Consider the following 19,882-nt stretch of genomic DNA (forward strand, 5'->3'; position numbering starts at 1 on the left):
CTACAGCGAAGCTTACCCCTCTGGATGTTTAGAAAACGTTGTAAACAGTGGTTAAACGATGTAGCAACTTTGAAACACTTGTTAAATCGCAAAATTGAGTGTTTCCGTGATATTCATAGGATTTTCCCCGTTTATGTTAACAAACGTAACTGCAACGTTACTTGTTGCTGACCCATAATCAAATTTTACAAGACTGTCTATACAATAAATCCAGCGGGTTGCCTTGTATTGGCTTGGGCGATTAGTCGCCCACCACAGTAGGCTATTAGCCTACATGGTACATATCAGTTGTATCACGTGCCCTCATGATTTGCCTGATATGTACACCCACACTCTCGGGCCTAACGGCCCTCGAGCTTGAACAGCCCTCAAGCTTGGGTGTACATATCAGGCAAATCACTCGGGTACATGATACAACTATTACATATGCAGTAAACAAAAACTTTTCCTCACTTTTATAAAAATTCACATAGCTATCATATGCACTATATGGCATGTGTATATATTCGTAACTGTTTTGCCATATGGTACTGATCATCACAATACCAATATGTATAGATAATCACACACACATTTGAGTGCAATTAGGGAATATTTGTACTGGTATCAGTCAATCAGTCAAAATTGCACGAGGGGAAGCCAAGTGTAATTTTGGCTGTTACAAGTACAATTATTCCCTAATTGTACGAAAATGTGTGTGATTGCCTACTAATCACATAGTGATCACCCTTAGTACACATCTATCCAGTTCTCTGTGGCCATCAACTTCTAACAGGTGATTGCATCATTATTTCAGCACTTAAAAGGTTTCTTAATCTGTTTGGATAATATTTTTGCTGATGCATTTAAATGTTAGCAATTCAGATTGGCTACTAAAAATATCAACATTTGTTGTACTTAAAAGGCTTTTGTTGTCAGTTTGGCTATTCAATATATAACTTTCTCGTTGCACTTAAAAGGCTTGTGTAATTCTGTTTTTTTTTTATTGGCTACTTTACAGTACAGTGCAATTACAGAAACAAACCATGTGATTTGGGACTCCTACTATTGGGACTCCTACTATTGGGACTCCTACTATTGGGACTCCTACTATTGGGACTAATGTATGGTAAATTAAATCATAATGTGATTAACATAGTTGCACAACTTTATACTTAATTGAAACCCACAGGGGTGTGGCCTTAGACCACTGGTACTACAGTAAAGGACATTTGGAAGGAAGGTCAGGTGCACGCATGGTAGTCCTAGAGCTAAAGGGAGTGCTATTCTGCCCACATAGCTACATTTCCCCTTAGCTTTGGCCATACTCTCCAGCTATAGCTGAATTTGGATAGATGCTTGAAGACGTAAACATTGAGTCTCTGCATGTTGCAGAGACTGAAGGGATATAACGAGATTATAGCTGTAGTACATCTATTCTCTGACGTAATTTTTATGACATGATGCGTCTTCAGAGCAGTATACGCTGGTTCACCAATCTTTGTACCACCCCAAAGCTTCTACCCAAAGATTCTAGCCTGACTCAACCTTCCATGCCTTTTCACATAGGAATAGTTAATCTCTCCATGAGGTGCATTACAGTATGCTGGGACTCCGCAAAGACCAAATACCTATAGGCAGCCGGTGGCCCTGTGTAGAAAATACATATTAAAAAAAAATCACATGAGTACTGTGGTATGCGATGAAGCATACACAGAGGTAGGCTTGAGCCTATTATGCTAAAAATTTTACCTATTATTCTTTCCAGAATTTCCCAAAAAATTCTCCTATTATTCTTTTTGTTATTCTTGTATCCAGCCTATTATTCCATAATTATTCTCATTCAGTATATATCTGTGGCTATAGTTGCTTAGTTTTCAAGATGCTGCTATAAGTAGTTTTGTCCAGATTATTAATAGCCATATATGAAGCATTCCACCTTACACATCATTTTTCTATCCATAATAGTTACAGCAGACTTAGAATAGCTATCTACAGTAATAATTCAAGTATATTTAATTATTAGTGTATTATAATAACAAGCTGTAACTACTGTATAGCTACTAAGTTAGGTAGATAATAATGTTGAAGAAGATACACTGGTATAAGATGTACAAGTTTCAGAATTGCAGATAATCATGTAGTTAAATCCCTGATGCTGGTTGCAGATTGTTAACATGAAACGATCTGACTGCTCTATTAGAGTATATCGATCTTTAGAGGTTTTTCAGCTCCTTTCAGCCAACACTCCTGTCAGCTTTATATTATTTGTAGTAGCTTAACTCTTTCTTCTAGGTAATAAAGAAGAGACACGCCCCCTAATTCCACCGATTTCTCCCGTGGTCGTTCGATTATTCTAAAATTATGCCTGTAGCCATCCTATTATTCCGGAATTATTCTCTTGAAATTGGTGACCTATTATTCTCAAGATTATGCCGGCATAATAGGCGCAGGCCTACACAGAGGGTGTATATATATATATATATATATAATGTAATATATTTGCCAAGGCATTTATCAACAGTAAACTTCCTCTGACTTTGGAGTCAGGGTGTATATAAGTGTAATACACCAAAGTGAGCTATGGTTCATATGATATAATTATACCATGTTTCTAAATTAATCCACATTACATTACTTATTAACAACCCATATGCACACAACCCAACTTAAAATATACTTACACTTAATTTGCCATAGTTTGACATGGTAGACACACTGGTATCGTTCCTCTCGCAATTCAGCTTGCTCACAATGAAGAAATGAATTGATTGTGGGACTGAGGAAACATATCTCTGTATATCCCCAGGACTTGTCTGTTTATATCAACAAACGTAGGAGCAACGTTACTTGCTGCCACCCATTATTGAAGTATCGAGGTATGGTTATAAAATGAATCCAGTGGTTGGACTCTTACTGACTGGCTGGGTGATTGATCACCTAGCGCGACTAAGGCTATTAGCTTGAGTCATCTGGGTGATTAGTCATGCTAGTGCGGGCGTCATTCTCCCACCTACATTGGGATATCAGCCTGTAATTGTGACACAGTAATGTGTCACATGACTTCCCAGGTGAGTATATATATATACTTACCTAGGTATATACTCACCTCAGGTAGGCATATATATACAGTGGACCCTCGATTATTCGAACTCCTTTGTTTTCAGGCAATGATAAAAGTGTTCAGGTAAGTGAATTGTTTGGATAACTGAAGCCCATACATTTATATACAGAGCTCTGTTGAAATACTCTAATAGAACGTACACTTATACTTAAAATACTCTAATAGAACAGTCAATTCCAATTTCGGATAAACGAGGGTACGGATAAACGAGGGTCAGATAACCGAGGGTCTACTGTACTCATCTGTGGGTTTGGGGTGTATATGCCCTATATGCAACCAGTGGTGCCTTTGAAGTTTCACATGATCATGGTATATATATACGTGTGTGTGTGTGTAATAGTTGTAACATGTATGCCTGACTGCCCGAGGGCAGGGGGCATACATATGAGGCAAAGCCCGAATTCCCATGTTACAGCTAATATGTAACACTTATTAGGTTGATAGCTTGTACAGGGCGATCAATCACCCAAGCCAATATGAGTGCAGCCACTGGATGTATTATATATGCATACCTAAAATCTTTGATTATGGGTCAGCAGCTAGTACGTTCTGGTTATGTTCGGTTATGATAAATGGACATATCCTAGAGATATCACGGAGAATTTCCGTTACACGAGTTTAGTGTTTTAATCAGTGCTATTCAATCGTTTATGGAAACACTACACAGTTCGTTGAAGGCCTAGGCAGGTAAGCTTGCTTGTAGAGTGGTTACTCCCTGCAGAGTGGTAGCTTCGTGATTGGGACATGTCTGTGTTCAAAAACGTGCGGAAATGATTGATGAATAAGTTATAGCACTAGTTTTCACCTTAGCCCAATGTTTTTCAACTCGTAGGATGGCAAGGATAACAAAACACTCTCTGTTTGAGTGGTTTTCATAGCAAAATCCAAGTCGTGCATCCTAATCACGTAAGTGTTGATTGATCCCCACAATCGATTTCAGCATCAACGTCTATATAATCACTGCCCAGTTGTAGACCGGCTACATTTCGTATGTAGCCTGGCTAGCTGGGCTACATACGAAATGTAGCCCGGGCGGCTCCTTTGATCTGAGGTGTGAAAGTGTTACATATATATATATACCATGATCACGTGAAACTTCAAAGGCGCCGCTGGTTGCATATAGGGCATATACACCTCAACCCACAGGTGAGTATAAATATACCTACCTAAGGTGAGTATATATATACTCACCCAGGCAAGTACGTATATATATACCCACCTGGGAAGTCACATGACACATTACTGTGTCACAATTACGGGCTGATAGCCCAACGTGGGCGGACGAACGACGCCCACACTAGCATGACTAATCACCCAGATGACTCAGGCTAATGGCCTTTGTCACGCTAGGTGATCAATCACCCCAGCCAGTAAGAGTCCAACCACTGGATTCATTTTATTATTAACACTTTACAGTGACCAGCACTGAAGGCGGTCTACAACAACATGTTCTGCAGCCTTAGGATTACCTAACATTCAAGGACTTAGACTTAATGACTTATAGCTGGAAAGGTGTAACAGAAAAGGGGCCAAAGTAAGGAAAAAAATCCCTCCAACCCCAGGATTCGAACTGCAGGTCACCCAATGTTTAGTCGGGGCCACACTCAGTCTTCCTTCAGGAGGGATGGATTTTCTTCCTTAAACCTAAAGTATTTATTGTTAACACTTTACAGTGACCAGCACTGAAGGTCTACAGCAACATGTGCTGCAGCCTTAGGATTACCTAACCTAATTTCAAGGACTTGGACTTAATGACTTATAGCTGGAAAGGTATTTTATAACCATACCTTGCGACTTCGATGATAGGTTGCAGCAAGTAACGTTGCTCCTACGTTTGTTGATATGAATGGACAAGTCCTGGGAATATACGGAGATATGTTTACTAAGTCCCACAATCAATTCGATTCTTCATTGTGTGCTGAATTGCAAGAGGAACGCTACCAGTGTGTCTACCATGCCAAACTATGGCGAATTAAGTGTAAGTATATACTTTAAGTTGGTTTGTGTGCATATGGGTTGTTAGTAAGTAATATAGTGCGGATTAATTTAGAAACATGGTATATATCATATGAACCATGGCTCACTTCAGTGTATTGCACTTATATACACCCCTCCTCCTCAGTCATCGGAAGTTTACTGTTGATAAGTGCAATACACCTCGTAGCCATGGTTTATATATTACATATACCATGTTTCTAAATTAATCCGCACTACATTACTTACTAACAACCCATATGCACACAAACCAACTTAAAGTATATACTTACACTTATTCGCCATAGTTTGGCATGGTAGACACGCTGGAAACGTTCCTCTCACAATTCAGCTCTCACAATGAAGAATCACATTGATTGTGGGACTTAGTAAACATATCTCTGTATATCACCAGGACTTGTCCGTTCATATCAACAAACGTAGGAGCAACGTTACTTGCTGCCACCCATCATCGAAGTCGCTAGGTATGGGTATAAAATGAGTCCAGTGGATGGACTCTTACTGGCTGGGGTGATTGATCGCCTAGCGTGACGAAGGCTATTAGCCTGAGTCATCTGGGTGATTAGTCATGCTAGCATGGGCGTCGTTCGCCCGCCCACTTCGGGCTATCAGCCCGTAATCGTGATACAGTAATGTGTCACGTGACATCGCAGGTGAGTATATATACTCACCTCAGGTAGGTAGGTATATATATACTCACCTGTGGGTTTGGGGTGTATATGCCCTATATGCAACCAGCGGCACCTTTGAAGTTTCACGTGATCATGGTATATGATCATGTGAAACTTCAAAGGTGCCGCTGGTTGCATATAGGGCATATACACCCCAAACCCACAGGTGAGTATATATATATATATAAAGAACTTTGTGTGGGAGTATCAAAGCAAAAAAGTGTTCTATATTCGCCATAAAGGTGCAAGTGTTCTATATTGGGCAGTTATAGAACACTTTGGGCAGTTACAGAACACTTTAGTAGACCACAGTTCTTTATCAGGTAGTTATAGAACTGCTAGGTCTATTTTGTAGGCTGATAGCCTACTTTGAGTGAGTAATCACTCATTTTGGTCAGTACAACCAATCAACCAAGCCAGTGTAGGCTGATAGCCTGACTGTGCTGGCTGACCAGTCAACCCAACCAGTAAGATGAAAACCACTGGATTTTATTTATAGACACACTTGAAGATTTCGATGATGGTTTCTTGTGGTCAGCAGCAGTGAACGTTCTTAGTACGTTTTGCTCACATAAACGGACGAGTCCTAGGAATATCACGGAAATATGCTTATTAATATACCACAATCAAAAACTTTACGTATTGAGAAGACGGACTAGACTCACAAAACGACTAATGAAGGCGTAGCACAGTGCAACGCAGGAGAAACACAGGCGCAATGCTTATTCTCCGATGATAACACCCCTCCGTGAGTTTCTAATTGTTTCGTGTGTCTTGTGTGTACCTCAAGTTGACAGTTCTCTATACCAGATAAAGCACTGCCTTTCGCTCGTGCTATACGTGAAATATAGCACTCAAAGAGTGGTCTCGAGACGAAATATAGCACTCGGCTTCGCCTCGTGCTATATTTGTCTCTCGCCCACTCTTTTCGTGCTATATTTCCCGTATAGCACTCGCGGCAGTGCTTTATCTAGTACATATATATATATACTCACCTGGGAAGTCATGTGACACATTACTGTGTCATGATTACAGGCTGATAGCCTGATGTGGGCAGGCGAATGATGCCTGACTAATCACCCAGATGACTCAGGCTAATAGCCCTCATCGCGCTAGGTGATCAATCACCCCAACCAGTAAGAGTCCAACCACTGGATTCATTTTATAACCATACCTTGATACTTTGATAATGGGTGGCAGCAAGTAACGTTGCTCCTACGTTTGTTGATATAAACGAATAAGTCCTGGGGATATACAGAGATATGTTTACTAAGTCCCACAATCAATTCGATTCTTCATTGTGAGCAAGCTGAATTGCGAGAGGAACGATACCAGTGTGTCTATCATGCCAAACTATGGCGAATTAAGTGTAAGTATATACTTTAAGTTGGGTTGTGTGCATATGGGTTGTTAGTAAGTAATGTAGTGCGGATTAATTTAGAAACATGGTATAATTATATCATATGAACCATGGCTCACTTCGGTGTATTGCACATATATACACCCCTCCTCCTCAGTCATTGGAAGTTTACTGTTGATAAACACCTCGGCTTCGCCTCGGCATTTATCAACAGTAAACTTCCTCTGACTTCGGAGTTGGGGTGTATATAAGTGCAATACACCTTGTAGCCATGGTTTATATATTACATATGTACCACTTTCACACCTCAGATCAAAGGAAAGCCAGTGCATACATATCATATATTGCACTGACTCAAAATGTTAATGAGATATACGCACTGCTACCAGTGCATATATCTTGTTAAGGGTGCTCTGTACAGTTCCGTGTATGGCTTCTGAGGTTAGCACAACTGGGATTTACTAATGGATTCCCATGGTCACCAGTAATTATCTAATTAGTCTGTGGCTTGTTTAACGTGTGGCGTGCCCAACGAGAAAATAGTCTCGCGTAGCCAGATCCTTTCTTTCTTTTGTGTGGGGGCGGGAAAGAAAAGGGTCTGGTGAACATAGTATAGCATCGTTGTTGGGCTATCCCGAGATTGTGGGGATTCTACTGTGCAGCTTCCGGATTGTTGTTTGGTGCAAATGATGTGATCTGTTGCATTTGCATCCTGTTACCATAGATATTTCAGTAGTAGCTATGATAACAGGATGCAAAAGACGCAAATATTACCAAATCATGTCATTCGTGCCAATCAACAATCAGGAAGCTGCGCAGTAGAATCCCCACAATCTCGGGATAGCCCAACGATGATGCTATACTATGTTCACCAGACCCTTTTCTTTCCCCACCCCCACACAAAAGAAAGAAAAGGGTCTGGCTACGCAAGACTAATGAGAAAATGTCTTTTATGATGAAATAACCTGCCACAAATGAAGAAAGAAGAGCGATATACATGAAGGAAGTGAAGTAAGTGTTGTATCTTCTTCATCGTGGTCTAATGAATATAGCGATCCGTAATTGACCGATTATCTTCTGGTTATGCAATTAAGAAACAATAACTGTGCATGGCCATAGAACAGCTGCAGGCACCTCAGTTTCTACACTTTGATACTAAAATTAGAACCAGTTTATCATTTTAGACCCGATAGGCATGAAAATTTCAGATGGGCAACGAGGGTATTTATGCATTAAAAGAGCGTTTGTCGTTTTTTGATAGCCCCTTCTGGCGAGGAATGACGTGGAGGTAAAGAAGACTGATTAGTGCCAACACAAAAGCGGAAGAAGAGTATCTGATAACTGAGAAGCCGGAGAACAAAAATAGAAACGCACGTTTGCTTGTACAGTTTTCAATAACATATTTTTAAAGAATCAAATCTCTAGGGCGTAAACTGTGGGAGTAGTTCTAGTTTGAAGCGAAAAATTATAACTCGCCTTCTACAGCAAGTTAAGACATGGGATTTGGACTAAACTGAACAGTGGTGATAGCTTATTGTAAATAAAAAGAGTTTAGCAGAATGGTTTAAACCGTTCGTAAGTTATAGCAGAAAACATAATTTATGGGAAGTCATACACGGAACTGTACAGAGCACCCTTAATTAAACACTGAGATATACACACTGCTATAGTGCATATATTATCTTGTTTACTTGAGACATTGCATACCTATAGGAGTGCACACTATATCCAGAAATCATTAGATTTCTTTGATGTTATATTTTATCTCTCTTCTCTTATATAGGGAAGCAAGCAAACTGTGATTGTGGGATTGAATTTTGCCAAACAAGCTGTGATTGTGGGATTCAATTTTAATACATCAAACAGTATTTTGTTTTTTTCCTTTTGTAAATGTAGTACATAATTAACACTAGTCTGCTGTATTAGCAAAAGTAAAATCAAACTACCATTTGATGTATTAAAATTGAATCCCACAATCACAGTTTGTTTGGCAAAATTCAATCCCACAATCACAGCTTACTTGGTTCCCTATTATAGAGAAGGGTATAGCAGCTAAAGATTTTGCCAAGTAGGCAAGTCTGCATGTAGGGGTGTGTGATATCAGGATTTTGATTTCGATACGATATCGATAGATAATTAGTAAAATAGCGTGATATCGATAATTAATTAAATGGTGTGGGTGGATTAATTGCGTGGGTGGCTGATATTTATAGATGTGCTTTAAATACAATAGATCCACTAAAACCATTATATAGTACTACTAACAAGCCTAGGAAACTGGTAGATAAGCTTTTAAAATGGCTAAATTGCACATAACAGACCTTTATTTCTAGCACGATTGTGCAATCACAGACCAAAATACTGTAACTTTATCTAAATTTTCTCGATATATTGATTAATCGATAAAATACCGAGATCAGCATTTACAATATCGAATTTGATACGATAATAATACTGCACGATATTGATAAATTTTCGATATATTGCACACCTCTATCTGCATGTTAAAGTAGAACACATTAGTTATACCACGGGCACTTGTACTTTGCCTGTATATACGCACTCGCCCTCAGGCCTGCAGCCCTCGGGCTTGTGCGTATATATCAGGCAAAGTACTCGTGCCCGTGGTATAACTATTACATCTACTAGCTGCTATATGACTGTTCATAATAAGCACCAGACATATTATACATGATAAATACATGAGACTGTACGTACATGGCAATACTGTGTTCCTAATTCAGCATAAATGAGTAGTGTCACCCCTACAACTGTTCCTGATTGCTTGAAACGGGAGCATCTGAAGACATAGAGTTTCCAAGTGTGAGTGAGGGGTTTTGATGTAGCGCTGATATGCCTGACTCTTCCAGTGACCCAGTTTTCTATATGCGTTTCTGAGATACCCTTTTGAGCTGCAGTGATGGCTGCTCCTGGGTGAAAACTGTGACCTGAGAAGCCCTTAGGTGGGATTCCAGCCTCATATAGGGCTTGCTGGAGTTTCGAGACAAACTGGGGATGAGCCAAAGGTGCCCCTGATGAAAAGTGGAAGAATGGGCCTGGTCCCTGTCAGCACCATGACAGTACTGCACCTGTTCCAGAAAAAAAGGGGTCAGTCTTTGATATCTTTAGGTGGATGCGAATGAGGGATGGTTTCTGGTAGTTCAGCCCTGGCCGAATGGTCATTGTGCAAGCCTGAGCATAGTTTTCCAGACTGCATAAACCCAAAGAAGCATGTAGTGAAAGCAGCCCACAGCATAATTCCATCTGTTGTGAGGGGCTGTAGCTCCCATTGAGTTTTGATGGCATGAAAGATGGTTGGGGTAATTGATAGATGTTCTGGCCGGTTTTGACTGCCTAAGATGATGCACCAGAACTTTTTATCCCCCGTAGAACTTGCTGAAGTCTAGGCATTTGAAATGTCAGGCGGCGAGTAATCTTGCTGAATGTGTAACTGGTGAACCACCGATAAATATACTTTGATAGTATTATGGGAGATGCCATTTAAGGCTAAGTATGATACAAACTTACAAAGTAAGGGTTCAGGGGAGGGTAACGGAGAAATATGTAACTGATTACATAGTTGAGTAAACTTCTTCCTGTGTTGTACACTCTTCTGGTGGCTGATGCTATCCCCTGTGGAAAATATCATTCCACAGCACTGTCCAGTGAAATGATGCCCAGTTTGGCGCCTCTAGTAGTAACAGGTGCATTAGTTCTGATGGAATGGCTGTTGGAGCCTGTGGGTGTACAGAGTGAAATGAAGTGAGACAAGGCATCAGACACTGTGTTATGGAATCCTGAAATGTGATGAGCAGAGAGTTGGCAATAAAAATGAGCCAGTATAAATGCTAACAAACAGAAGAAATGACCCATGCCTGTGTCTTTGGATGAATGGTTGTTAATTGCTGCTACAGATGCCATGTTGTCAGAGAGCACATGTATCGATTTACCTGTCCAGAGATGACCCCAAAGTGCCATGACCAGTACAACTGGAATGAGCTCTTTGATAGATATGTGAGCATCAATAAGTATGCCTGTCCACTCCAATTGCAACCAGTGGGATTCCCAGAACACTCCACAATCCCACGATCCTGATGCATCTGAGGTTAGTGTATGCCCTGGGGGCTTAGGAACCAGGGACTCCAGAATTTACACACCATTCCACGGCTCTGCAAATTGAAACTACCATTTTATGTCAGACTGTGCCTCTACATTCAGCTGGATCTCATGGTCATGGACTGATCAAACTTGGATGCAAGGTCAATGAGTCTCTGCAGAAAGATCCAGCTCTCCTTCACCACTTTACTTGCGTAAGCCAGGAGCCCATTTAAAGACAGCAATTCTTCTTTTTGACATGACCTTGCACCACCCCCACACTTTAGGATGTCCTTCAGTGCCGTAAATTTGTCCACTGGAAGTCTCAAGACGCCTTAGATTGTGTCAATCTCAATCCCCAGAAAAACAATGGTAGGAGACAGGGCTGATGGACTTGGTTGGTTCAATTGGGAGCCCGCCTGCTCACACACACTGCCTGCATGATGGCTACATTACAAAAGCATTCTGAGGAGTTAGGGGCCCTGATCGTGAGAAAATAATCAATATAGTGAATACCCCATGTAGCGCCATTCTGCCTCACAATCCACAAGTGAGCATCAACTATCTCCGTAGATAGGAATCTGAGTTAAAATGGAAGCACCGTTTTCATTCCACTGAAAGCAGAGTAAATAGCGGTCTTCCCGGCTACTGGAATATTGCGATATGCATGCTTGATGTCCATCTTGGCAAGCGGTGTTCCCTTGCCCGCCACAAGTACTTGTCTGGTTGCGTCTGCTACAGTGGAATGTTGGCAGGAGCAGAGCTCCTGTGAGATCCCGTCGTTGACACTCACGCTGGATGGCCCTATGATGAGGCGTCACTGCCTTGGTCTACCTTTTTATGGGATCACTCCTAGTGGGCTGAGGTGAACGCCTCACTCTTGTGCTTGGCAAGGCCAGTCCCACTCTTGTTCTTGGCAAGGCGAGTCTAACTTGACAACATGACGAGCTGCTACCTCTAAAGCTGATACTTCTCTCGGATGATCCATTGTTGAGAGTAAGTTACACCTTGCAGACTTTAGTGGTGAGCCTGCCTTGGGCTTAAAGCCAATGCGAAAACCTTTGTCAACACAGCAGTGCTCCGGAAGTCTGGGTGAGCCATCTGGTAGTAAGTTGCAGCATTGGTACAGCTCTCTGAGTCTGTTGGTGACGGGCAACACAGGCTGATCCAGTTCTAGACAAATAGAGATAGTAACGATAAGGATTCATTAACGTCAGACACACTTCGTTAAGGCTAGAGCGGCTACAGTACTGGAAGGAGAGCTATCTTAACTATGCCTAGTGTCTTTGCATCTGAAAAGCCGAGACAGTGTGCCCGCTGATACCAAGGAGGTGCTGGGTAGCTAGATAGTTATCTTGAATGAACATTATAGCTACTGCATCTGACTGTCAAATCAGCCAAACTGAACATCTCACAGCATACGTTCTGTTTGCCTTGGGCAACAAGCTGTAACGTAACACAACATTAATAAGTACAAGGAATTCCTGAAGTCCAAGTTGGGAAGTCCGGGATCAGCTTCTTAGCCCCTGTGACATTGTCCAGCTGTACCTATCTGTGCACAGGGGTGTCTGGATCCGTCCTTTAAACTCTGCAAAGTCCACATACTGGCCTGTTTGGATTTTCTCTATCAATTTCTTTGGGATAGAGGGGAGGGCTCCTCCAATACACACAGAGGGGTTGGATAGCTGCTGCAACTGCCATACTTCAAGTACTACTCTTGGTTCAGTTGCCAAGTGCTGGGATGTGCTAGGGATACTAGAAGCAAGCTGTCCCACTTGGTTGGCTGCGAGCTTCTGCGCTGATGGGACATTAGCCAGACGGTTACCTATGAGGTAGACAATAATTGACTGCTAGATAGTGTTCCTGCACAGCATACACACTCGACACAATGCATACATGTATGAAGACAACATGTGTAAATTGTGTGCAACCTAGCATATACTCCTTGACCTTGGTTATCCTGTAGAAGCCACCTGTGGCCTTTGTTTGCCCAGACACTATGAGCATGTGCACATAGCTGAATGCTTAGTGTGTGCAAGTAAACCCTATGTACCTCACACAGAGATTTGAGACTGGCCTCATGCAGCCCATTTGCAAAGATTGAGAGGAACTTAAAGGGAGCTCAGTTTCTTGGCAAATGAAAGGTAAGCCCACAAGCCAGCAGCATCTAGCTATGCACACATGTATAGATGCATGCCCAGATTGGCATGTCTGAGTTTCCAGCATACAATACGATTCGATGGGTATCAACCACTTGCCTGCAAGCTGACCAGCAGCATGGCTCCACCGGCTGAATTGTTTGACGACACCTGTGGGGTGCACCTCAAATGAACATGACTAGTCCATTATCCTACAGAATAGGTATACAAAAACAGGATAGGGGGCCTATAAACAGTCAATACTATGTGGAGAAGCTATATAGTAACACAGACCATTAGCTATAAACATACATGCATGTATAACTGCCCCTATATTAAGAGAAACATGGTATGAAAACAAACAACTAAATAGCCAGAGAAGTAGAGAAAAGTTACTAAAATGATGTCACTCCCATAAGGCCTGGGAGGAACTACGAGCGAGTATGCTAGAGGAGGCTAGTTCATGTTAATCTTGCATATATGGTCACACATATCGAGTTAAAAGGGCACATACCTTGGTTGGCCTCGAGAGATGGTTGAGGCTGATTCTGAGAAGAAGCGTCCTGAGCTGGAGGAGGTGGCCGAGAGAGGTTCTGAGAAGAACCAATAGCAGCATCCAGGGTTGGAGAAGCATTGGGTTGTGTAGATAGAGCCACCCATTGTGTCACACTTTCAATACACTCCCTATGAGTAGCCAAACCAAGAATTATTGCCTGCACATCTTTGTCTCGCAGCGAAATCTCAGTTGAGCTGAATTTCAGTTGAGCGAAAAGGTTGAGCTCTCACCAGCAGCTAGAAGTTTAACTAAACTGTTGTTATAGGATTACATATTGGAGTGGTTAAACCTGTTTACTGGTTTAAGCAGTGTGGAGTGCACACCTTTCTCGTACCTGGAGAAACTCGTAGCTTCTATGTTAACTCTGTTTAATTTATTAAATTTCAATTAGCAAAACTACAGTTAGTATATCCTGATATTCCGATCCAGGCATCAATGCAACACTGTAATTTATGAAAACTAGTTAAGGCCATTGTTAATAATCCAATCCAACAATCAAGAATGTATACGCATGCCATGTAGTGTATACATAATATGACAGCTAGATACAGATATACGAATAATGCAAAAGATACGTACATGCTTGTGTGCCCCTGCATGACAATGTTTATGAGTGAGATCTCCTGTATAACATTTATTACTGTTGAAATGTACTATCATCTATTGTTGAAGCACTGCAAACATGCTAAGTATAATTCTTTATAATCAACTTTACAACAAAAATCATACAGAAACATGGGTGTGGATTCCTATATTGGATGGGCTACAATTATTGGTTTGGCAATATAATTTAAGGATGGTTATCAGAATATTATTTTTGCATGCATTGTAGATGTAGCACTGATGAGTTACACATAACAAGTACACAGAAAAATTTGTAATTTTCAACTAGAGTATGGACCACAGCACATACATAAAAAGTATTGAAACAAGCACGATATTAAATCACAGTAAAACAATACGAAGTTGTTATATCCCTACTGTGCATTTCCATTTGAGCACAGTAAGGATATAACACTTCTTATTGTTTTACTGTGATTTAATATTGTGCACTACTCCAGCTTGTTTCAATACTTTTTATCGATGTACTATGGTCCCTACTCTAGTTGAAAATTCCAAAATTTTCTGTGTACTTGTTTGTTAACTTTCTTTGTAAATATTATTGTTATGACTGGTGAACCCCGCGCATACCACATCTGAAATGGCGCTGCGTGCCCCAGCTATATCAATTATCATCTGAAAAGTGAAGTATCCATTACGCTTCATTGTCAGCTATGCTACACAGCATTTTGGATCTAGAATTGTTCGAAAAGCACCTCTGCAATCCATGCATACCGAAAGAAATGGTGCCGTGCATCCCAGTTATATCAATTGTTGTCTGAAAAGTGAAGTATCCATTACGTTTTGTTGTCAGCTGTGTTCAACCCGTTACACAGCAGTACGAATCGAGAACTGTTCGAAAAGCACCTCTGCAATCAAAACAGCTACTATGAAAAATACAGACGATTTCTGTTACGAAGGGAAGCCATCACATGCTATCACCAAATCAACACTTTTTGTTGTCAGCAAAGATGAATGGGACACAAGGGAGGACACTAGTAAGTCCATGAAGAATGCATTGTACGTACTGCGGTATGCCAAAAGGCACCTCTCGAGCCGAAGCAACGTCGAACAGTGAATAAATCAAGCCCGTAGCCTTAGCCGTTATCAAGTTACACTTGTCTGAAAGCATCAGTCAGGTAATCAGTCAGTCAGACAGTCAGTAGAAAATTCTGTTACCTCATCATTGTCAGGGAAAATTGAGGCTGGTTTTTGGGTGATGTTATTTCGAGGACCATGCCTACTCCTTTGTGGTCCTTACTATGTGTTTTTACTACTCTTATTGCCCAAACTCCTTGTTGAAGTTGCTTGCAAACCTTGTTAAACTATTAAAATGCATACAAACTTCTTTGTAATTCAGATTAAAGGCCGAGGAGTAAAATACGAAAACCAAACATGTAAAAGTTGTTACTCCAATTGGATAGTCCTTTGTTCTAATAAAAATTATAAGTTACACTTTTCAAACTGACTGTTTTGAGCACAATAAAAAGTGATGCATGAAACTGTGACTAGTTCTGCAATTTACCTGCAGAATAATAAAAACTATTGGGAAAAGCAAGCCTCAAGGCCAGCCTCCTCAAAGCTGGCCTGTAGCCAGGTTTGAGGTATATGTAATCTCATATCTTCTGGTTATAGTGTTGTACTAATGTGAGGTTTGCTACTGTAATAAGTATCTACTAACTTCAAATTTGAAGAAGTAAATCAACTAAGGTATACTTGAGTTATGCAAACTTCTGAGTGTTACAAAAAGGGGGAATTAGATGATTAGCAGAATACAACATACAAATAGTAAAACTTGTATCTTGGAAATGGCTGGACTGAATTCGGTATGGAAGATGTGGTACAAGCACAGAAAAATTGAAACCACAGCTTACACAATTATTGTTATGAACTCAACTGATTATATTGAACAAAACTATTTTCAAGTGTGGCCAGTTAAAATCACAGGATATCTAGTTATCAATACCTAAACATCTTATACTTGTAGTAAGGTTTAACATAAATTAATTTTTTGGTTCCTGAATATTAGACACTTGTATATGGTGTGTCTGCAATGGCTTTCCTGGTCCTATATGTATCTAATTTTTGTGTTCATGTACATATTCCAATGTTTTCATACCTCAGCTTTTCTCTGTGCACAGGCTTCATTCATTTCTCTTTTAACTAATTCTATCTTAGCCTCAAGCACTTCATTCTTCCTTTGTATTGTTTTTATATTGTTATCTATTTCCTATTAACAAAAAGATACATTTTGTTTAATTTCAACTGCAACAGTACTTCTATTTCCATTTTCAGCTTTTCAGTTCTTGACATCAAGTCCGCTTTCTGTTTAGCTAATTCATCTCTCCTTTTCATTGATTCAATGATCTTGATCTGCATTTCACAAGTTGTTTATACCATGATATAAATAATTAATGTAACCTTCTTCTCCTGTAATTTCAGTATTTTTCCCTCTAGTTCCATTTCTTTGTATTTGTGGTCCATTTTTATCCCGACCTCTTTTCTAAAAAAAATAATGTGTTTGTTAGTAATAAAGTGTGACACTCAAGGAAAGCACACATGAGTGCAAGTTAGGTTTAAACATAAACAAGAGAAATGTGAAAATTAAGAGAAAAGGCTCCTACTGGCTAAAATGTACACCAAATTACAGTCAAGTACAAGTAATTCTATGAAACTTAAATTTTGCAATAAATGATAATAGTTTTAGGGGTGTTTGCGTACAGTGAAAAAATCAAACCCATAGCCTTAGCTGTTATTGAGTTACGCTTTAGTAAGCAAGTCAGTCAAGTAGTAGAAAATTCCTTTAAATAAAAAAAAGTTTTGTAGCAAGCGTTTCGGTTTGTACTGAAGGCACTTTTGGGCTTATACCTAAGCAATACTGCCAAGGCATCCTGAATTTATTGTGGGGCTGGTTTCTGGCCAATATATATATATATATATTTGTGAGAAAGTGCAAACCTTCATGATCCCTGATATACAATTTCTACTGTATTATATGATACGGTACGTATTAGTGCTGAAACGAATACTATTCGAATGGTTGTGAACAAATCGACCGAATATTCGATTATTCTTTAAGCTTATACTTCTATTGAATAAGTACTGAAACTTTTTGTTAGGGAGCAAGGTAAACCCTACAAAGCTATATATTTCTATCTTTCCTAAAGTAGAATTTTTACAGCATAGATACATCACTTCATTCACAATCTTAAGTTTCAAGGCTAGCTTTCCCATCTAAATACAGTGTACAAAATGCTAACGATTATTCGAATAGTGTGTTAATGAATCAAATAGTGTCATACCGACCAAATAGTCAAATAACTGAATAATCGTTTCAGCATTAGTATGTATTATATGTATATTAATTATTACTACTACTACAGAAGTAGCCAGTTTTGCTGGTGTGCTCAGGAAAATATGTATAATGGTTAGCCATGCAAGTACAGTACACTATTTGAGTTCAGGGATTTCAATAATATTTAATGAATGGATTAATTAGTTTAACAGAGATAAAGGATCGCTTCACAAGGAAGCCATATTTTATAATAAGATAAACATCATTATTCTACATGTATGTGAAACCTCGCTTAGTAGTTACCTTGTAATGAGACCACTTTGTTATCATGACCAGTTAAGATGGATCTTCCATACTATTTCATTGATTTAATTCAAGAAACCAGTGGCCACATATCATGAGACCAAATTAGTAAAGATTGCCCCACACAATATTCCTTGATTAGGAAACCACCTGATCAAGTTGTATGTTAAAAGCCAAGGAAACAGTTCAAATAGTTTAAAACTCATACCTACATCTGACTGCCACTGTTTGTGACTGTTCTGCTAGAGTACCTCCATCACTTATACTAGTGTTGTTTTAGTTAACTATAACTAAAACTAAAAGTACTTTTAGTAAGGCAAATATGCATTAGTTAACTAAAACTATAACTAAAAAACAGCAGAATAATTTAGTAAAACTAAAACTAAGAAAGATAACTAAAATTATAACTAAAACTAAAAGATTTCATGTTCTTAACTAAAACTAAAATTATAACTAAAATAACAAAGACAATATAACCATAACTAAATCTATAACTAAAATGAATTAAGAAGGATTACTATAACTAAAACTAAAATTATTGAACTGACTATGACTACAACTAAAACTAAAACACTTTACTAAAACAACACTATGTTGCTCAGACCACTGCATGTACAAGTTCACATATGCTCTACAGGTGGAACAAAGCACAGAATGAAACTGTACTGCTAAATGTAACATCCAAACATCAATATATGCTATAGTTTGTGACCTGATGGTGGTTTAGTTAGCTATAACTAAAACTAAAAGTATTTTTAGTAAGACAAATATGTATTAGTTAACTAAAACTAAAATATAACTAAAAGCAAATCTATAACTAAATACAACAGAATATTTTAAATCTAAAACTAAAAAGAATGGAAAAGACTACTAAAACTATAACTAAAACTAAAAGATTTTCTTATGTACAACTAAAACTATAACTAAAACTAAAATGTTTTTAGAAATGTTACTAAAACTATAACTATAACTAAAAGATTTTCACATTTTTAACTAAAACTATAACTAAAACTAAAATAACACAGAGACTATAGCCATAACTAAATCAATAACTAAAAGGAATTAAGAAAAATTACTATAACTAAAACTAAAACTAAAATTATTGACGAAACTGACTATGACTATAACTAAAACTAAAATTAAAAGTCCTTACTAAAACAACACTAACTTATACAAAGTTCTAGATAGCAGGCACAACAAAATAATAGGTTATCTGGTCCTTAATTATAATAATCATAACTTACAGAAAAGTGCACTCAAGAGGATTTAATTACAGTAATAACAAAACCAAATCTCAAAAACATCATGAATATGTAATCCTTGTTGGAATAGTGCAAATTTAGGAGAGCTATGATTGGAAATCAAAAGGTTATAATGCAACAATGAAATATTACTCAGTGGTTGTTTTATACATATGCATGATTCACATACAAGTGCTTAGAAATTTTAAACTTGAGTAGGAATCATGGAAATATAAAGCAATGAAACAAGGGAGGTCATCTACACCTGCAGCTATACCAGTGGACATTTAATTCCTACTTCAGTCATATGCAGCCTGCATGTCAAATAGTATGTATAGCCATGATTGAAGTAGGGATTAAATGTCAACTAGTATAGCTGCAGGTGTAGATAACCTCTGATTGTTCATTGCTTTTTATTTCTATGATCCTTACTTAATGTAAAATTTTTAATTTTCCTTACACTTGTTTATTTACTTTTATTGGTGAACTGTCGTATACCGAATCAAAGGAAAGAACGGCACCATG

General features: G+C 38.9%; 1 protein-coding gene across 4 annotated transcripts in view; it reads right to left on the bottom strand.

Annotated features, from left to right (window-relative positions):
• LOC136236529 (DNA repair protein RAD50.L-like) overlaps positions 1-19,882 on the bottom strand; it is an 85,664-nt gene that overhangs the window by 13,450 nt on the left and 52,332 nt on the right. For all 4 annotated transcript variants that reach the window (XR_010692161.1, XM_066026708.1, XM_066026706.1 and 1 more), the window contains 3 exons: positions 16,940-17,021; positions 16,796-16,891; positions 16,638-16,748 (listed from right to left, as the gene is read on the bottom strand). Coding sequence is in view for 3 of the 4 variants with exons in the window: in XM_066026708.1 (XP_065882780.1) it covers positions 16,638-16,748; positions 16,796-16,891; positions 16,940-17,021 (289 nt within the window). In the remaining variant the exon portion in view is untranslated. The remainder of the gene's footprint in view (positions 1-16,637; positions 16,749-16,795; positions 16,892-16,939; positions 17,022-19,882) is intronic.

Source organism: Dysidea avara, chromosome 10 (genome assembly GCF_963678975.1).
Source record: "Dysidea avara chromosome 10, odDysAvar1.4, whole genome shotgun sequence".
In the NCBI taxonomy this organism is placed as follows: domain Eukaryota; kingdom Metazoa; phylum Porifera; class Demospongiae; order Dictyoceratida; family Dysideidae; genus Dysidea; species Dysidea avara.